Below are 6,000 nucleotides of genomic sequence, written 5' to 3'. Positions count from 1 at the left end.
GTCCCAGCTGCTTGGGAGGCTGAGGCAGGAGACTCTCTTGAGCCCAGGAGTTGGAGGTTGCTGTGAGCGTGATGCCATGGCACTATACCCAGGGGGATAGCTTGAGGCTCCGTCTCAAAAAAAAAAGAAAGTCAAAGAACTTGAATAAACATTTCTCCAAGGAATATGCAAATGGTCAGTACACACACAAAAGAATGATCAGCATCATTAGTTATTAGCAAATAGCTAATCAGATGCAAATCAGACCATGTCACATACACTAGCATGGCTATAAATAAAAAAAACAGGAAATAATTTCTGGGAAGGATAAGGAGAAATCAGAACTTTAATACATTATTGTGTATTGTGTAAAATGGGACAGCTATTGTGAAATTCGATTTGGCAGTTCCTTAAAACATGAAACAGAGCATTACTGTATGACCCAGCAATTGTACTCTCAGGTATACAGCCAAGAGAATAGAAACATGTTTACACAAAAACTTGTACGCTGAAATGTTCATAGCAGCATTATTCATAATGTCCCAAACCTGGAAACCACACAGATGTATGCCAACTGATAAATCGATTTTATAAAACTGTAGTATATCCATGCAATAAATGTCATTTAGTTATAAAGAGGGATCAAATAGTGATGCATGTGACAATGTGGACAAACCTCAAAAAAACTCTTTGCTAATTGAAAGAATCCAGACACCAAGATGACATATTATTAATTTATGATTCTATTTACATAAAATGTTAAGAACAGGCAAAGCCATAGACACAGCAAATAGATTAATGGTGGTCAGGAGCTGGATGGGAGAAAAAACGGGGAGTAACCATTTTTAATGGGTAGGGTTTCTTTTCAGGGTGATGACCATGTTCTGGAATTAGATGGGGATGGTTGCACAACAGCGTAAGTATACTAGAAACTGCTGAATTGTAGAGTTTGAAATAGTTATGTAGTGAATTTTATGTGATGTGAGCTTTATCTCAATTAAAACACTATCTCTCTCACACACATATACACAGGCCTACAGAATTTACAATATTAGAAAGTGAATTGTATATTCCAATTGAAAGTGCAATTCACAAAAATATAGGTATGATTATATTCAATGGGCAGCTAAAAGTGTGTTTTTGAACAGGGTTTGAAAAGGTCATTTGCATATTCCTTTTTTAGACCTAGAAAATAAATGTTTTATAGTAGTTCTAATATCACTTAGTCCTGGAAACAGCCAGAAAGACATATTCAAATGCTAGGAAATAATCACCCAGGCTCTGTTTTCTAAAGCAAAACTGAAAGTCCACTGATCTCTGACATTTGATTTTCAAGGTTATCTATATTAGTCAAACTTGGTTGATTATGTAGATGACTTATCTGCATTTGTTTGTATTGTTTTCCTCTAACTTAAATAGTAATTCTGAGGTTGATCAAAAAAATATATTTTTATAAGTATGGGAGCATTATTTTGGTATACCAAGTGCATATATTAAGATTAATGCTTTAATTTAATTATAATAATATTCATGTTAGTTCTTTTATGCAATAGTTATCATATCAACTCAGAATTTCTTGTTACCACCTAATATTATGAAAAGTCTTAAAAATTAGAGTAGTTTTGAAGAAAATGATGTAAATACTTCTGGTAACATCTAAGGTTAATTTCATAATTGAAAGAGAGTGAGATTTAATTTAGTGCTGAGTTATGTATAGTTAGAAAATTCTTCCTAATCATACCTGCAGAATCCTAATATTTATAGCTCGCCTCTGAATGAACTTATCCTTGATACTTAGCTACACATCTTATTTATCTTACTTATCTAGTAGTGCTGTTATTATTTAATGCAGTGCTATACAAAAAAATGTGCTTCGTTAATTATAGGGTTTGATGTAGAAGGTTTTTTTCTTTTTAAACTAAGCTTGTTTTATCCATTTAGATGTTATGTTATCAAATAAAGAAAAAACATATGATCTATTCATTTATTTGCTCATTAATGCAGATTATATAGGTAATGGCCCATTCCTGGGCAATAAGCTTGAGTGAAATATTCCTTTTTCTCTTTCTTTTGTTTCTTTTTATTTTTGTCCATTAAGTAGCCTTCCAACCATGGTAAAAAAAGATTATGCATGTAGATTTGGATTTTTAAATTTAGCTTCTATATCAGTGATTGTTTATATTTTAAGAGGCCCTTATTTCTGGATGGTCTATGTAATATAGTAGGGTATATAAAAATTTGTGCTTTCTGTTTTTTTATAGATTCTACAAAGAAGTTAAAGGATGTTCTTCAAGAATTCCATGGTAATGGTGTGCTTGCAAAGTATAATCCTGAAGGGGTAAAACTTCTTTTTTCTTTATATCAGTTTCATATCCATGCTTGGGGGGGGTCTTACTTAATGAAGAGTTCTTGTAAATACACACATATACATATATATATACACACACACCTATATATGTATACATGTATATACCTATATATGTATATGTGTATATATGTGTGTATATATGCACACATATATACTTATACATATAAATGTACCTCATGTACCATAGACCATTTAACAAACACCATAAAATAAACAGAATATAATTCATAAGGAAATGCTATTCTGGAGGTGTATTAAGTGTTGTACTATATTTTTCATTCAAAACATTTTGCTACTGAAAAGAACTCTTCTATATTGTGTGCTTGAAATAATATGGATCACGTAAATATAGTAATAGGTTCTTTTCCTAAGACAAGAAAAAGTATTAGATAAAGAGAAGAGAGAGTTTGTCTGTTTCTCAGTCTTTGACCTACAAATTTTAACCCAGAATGGACATGGACATGGAGCAAGGGGTTACATCTTTCAGAGAGTTATTTCCTTGAGCAAAGAAAGATTTTGTGCTGGGTATAACTGGTCTGTCATTTTAAGGAGCCAGATAGGGAATTTCTTTCCCCTATCTTGTGTTTAACCTATTGCCAGTAAGCTTAAGATTTTCCTTCTGTAGGAAAACCTTGCATGTCTTATCAATTGCTTTAGAACACCATGCTTAAATGAATTCTTTTCCATTCCTAATTATTTGTTTGATCCTTCCATTAAATATCACTTGAGATACATTTTATTTGAAATGTTTCATCATCATTGCTGTTAGTTCATCTGTAGATTCACCAAGTCATATTTGGGCTGTATGAGGGGCTGTATTGAATTCTCTTTGCAAAAGACACTTTTGTCTGGGTGTGTCATCTAGATAGATTTGTTTTCTGAATAAAATGTGATTTCTTTTTTGTTATTATTATTTTGTTTTTGCATGTTTTACAAGAACACACTTCTTGGTTATCTTTCAAAATTGTACTTCTTTGGGATTTATGGAACCTTATATTAGTTATCACAATCCAATCTCTGAACTTCAACCTCAAAACGTTTATATCTTTTCAAAATTTTTTTAGTATTTCTCATCAGCTATCATATTGTATTCCTTGTTCTCTCTACATTATGAGACGTCATTATAAATTTTTGAACTCTTTAATCTAAGATTTGTTTTCTTTTTTTAAAAATAAAAGTAATATTTAGTGCCTGTAAGTGACAGAGAAAATAAGGTAATTTAGAGCCATTCTCATTTTCCTACATCAGAGGAAAACAAAATTTCTGGTCTACCCTCCCTCACCTTTTATTTTCCTAGATGATGAAGAGAAAAATGTTGGCAGGTATACTTTTAGAACTGAAAATCTCAAAGTCAAAGAAAGCAGAGTGAAAAATGTAAAGATAACAACTGCATCGAATTGTTGTGAGACCCCCAAAATGTCATTTTTATATTCACAATGAAACTTAAAAATATGCATGCTTACCTAATCTAGATGGATATTATTTTAAAGAAAGTCTATCAATATTTTTATTTTTCTCCCTAAAGGTAGTTGCTGACTATGCCTTCAGTTAGAAAGTGATCTTGTTTACAGAGCAGCCTTTTGGCTTCTATGAGGTTTTACTTAACAATAATAGTCTTACTTCTCAAGACTTAGTGACATTATATATTTCATGAAGATTATCAGTCCACATACACTGGATTTATTAAGGTAATTGACAGATTTGATGTTAGCCACATATACAATGCTACCCTTTTTAATAACATAATACCTCTTCATAAACTTATAGATCTGCTGTTGAAATGCATTTTTTATAATAATGTACAGTTGAAAAACAAAAAGCTAGAACGGATTATGACTCAAGAGCAATTGTAAATTAAGAATGAAACCAACCGCTCTTTGATCTTATACTGATAGACTTTCTTTGAAGAAAATAATGTTAAAGTTTATGCAAATAGGAAATAATTAGGAATATCCAATGGCGAGGATGAAATTGTTAAGGACCTGGAATCCTCTTCAATATATTACCTCCTGTGATTTATAAAAAATTTAGTCTAACAATAGGAAAGAATTCCTACTGCCATTCCCATGTGGAAGAAGTTACTGCTCTCTACTGACTAGTCAGTTTGGCCCAGACTTGTTCAGCATGAATGACCACCAAATAATGCTCCATTATACAGGGACAATTAGAAAAGCTTTTAATCCGGCCTGACCTTAGAATGAATATTTACACTCCTGTTTTATAAAATGAAGATATCTTATATCATTCATAAATAAAGTTACTTGCAAAGAGAGATTATCCATTAAATTGCTTATCCTCCTACAAATAAAGCTGTTGAAATGGTAGATGAGTTTTATTTGTTTTCTTTTTTTTTTTGCTTCTACTTCATTTGAATTACTGAATTTTAAAAATTCTATGTATAAAATTTTAACCAAAAGGAGATGAGACCTGTTTAATGTTATTTTAATGGAGAAAAAAATGTAAGTGTTATATGTGGATGAATCATTTATTTTTAATTCTATCTTTTAGTTTATGTATTTATTTATTTATTTTTGGAGACAGTCTTACTCTGTTGCTTAGGCTAGATTCCCATGGCTCACAGCAACCTCAAACTTCTGGGCTCAAGCAATCCACTTGCCACAGCCTCCTGAGTAGCTGTGAATACAGGTGCCTGCCACAACACACAGCTAATTTGTCTATTTTTAGCAGGGATGGAGTCTTACTCTTGCTTAAGGTGGTCTTGAACTCCTGACCTCAAGCAATCTTTCCCCTTTGGCCTCCAGAGTGGTAGGATTGCAGGTGTCAGCTACCACACCCAGCCCTATTTTTAATTACAATCTTTTAAATATAAGTAATAATCATTCTTTAAAGAAATGAATTTGAGAAATTTAAACAATAGCCTAAAGATTCTGTAGGAATCAAAGTGTTAAAAAGGACTGGAGATTCCTAAATTAATAACATGCTAAAGGTTTTAAATGCAGTAACTCATTTTAAGAAAAATAATATAACTTTTCCAACATTAACCAGGTAGTTCATGGTAGTAGCTACGGTTAAAACCGAACTTCTGGTATCTCAATTTAAGAGTGAGGTCTTTGCTTGTCACTTAATTGACCAGGCCACTGGATGAGAGGAAGACACCTGGTAGATAGGAAGAAGAGAGAGACAAAGTTTGAGGGACGTTGCTTACCTAATGAGTGTGGCAGATGACAGCACTCGTAATTATTACTGACTCCGGACTGACAAGGTCAGAGGGTCCTATTAGTTTCCACCTAATCGTATGTGAATAATATAATATTAAGAGTATGATTACTGTTAGTTGGTAGCAGAGGTGCAGTCTTAGTGAGAAGGTTCACAGTGAAACATAGTTAGGCTCTAAAATTAATCTGCTGAGGGTAGTAGAATTTGGGAGTATGAAAAAGAACCCGTTTGGTATTGCATGCAAATTTTTTTTGCCTTGAAGTTCACATTCAATTCCAAATTGTGTCATTGACATGTAAAAGATGTGAAAAAAGTATAGAAGTATATAAAGAAAATATAATCTTTAAGGGCAAAGAGAGAGATTGGGTGCATTATACTCATCGAAGGAAGACCCTAGAAGGGAAGAATAAAGTATTCATAATCTATTTTTATACATACTGGTATATTTTCATGAATTCTTTCTGAATGATTTGAAT

The 6,000-nt window shown here is 32.3% G+C and overlaps 1 protein-coding gene across 6 annotated transcripts in view; it reads left to right on the top strand.

Moving 5' to 3' along the window:
• The window catches only part of DGKB (diacylglycerol kinase beta), a 694,453-nt gene that overhangs the window by 158,387 nt on the left and 530,066 nt on the right, over positions 1-6,000 (top strand). For all 6 annotated transcript variants that reach the window (XM_003782718.2, XM_012811488.1, XM_023519015.1 and 3 more), the window contains one exon: positions 2,241-2,317. In XM_003782718.2, the coding sequence (XP_003782766.1) occupies positions 2,241-2,317 (77 nt within the window). The remainder of the gene's footprint in view (positions 1-2,240; positions 2,318-6,000) is intronic.

This window comes from Otolemur garnettii, unplaced genomic scaffold (assembly GCF_000181295.1).
Source record: "Otolemur garnettii isolate 467f Iridium unplaced genomic scaffold, OtoGar3 scaffold00005, whole genome shotgun sequence".
NCBI lineage: Eukaryota > Metazoa > Chordata > Mammalia > Primates > Galagidae > Otolemur > Otolemur garnettii.
This window is presented reverse-complemented; position numbering and strand designations above follow the sequence as displayed.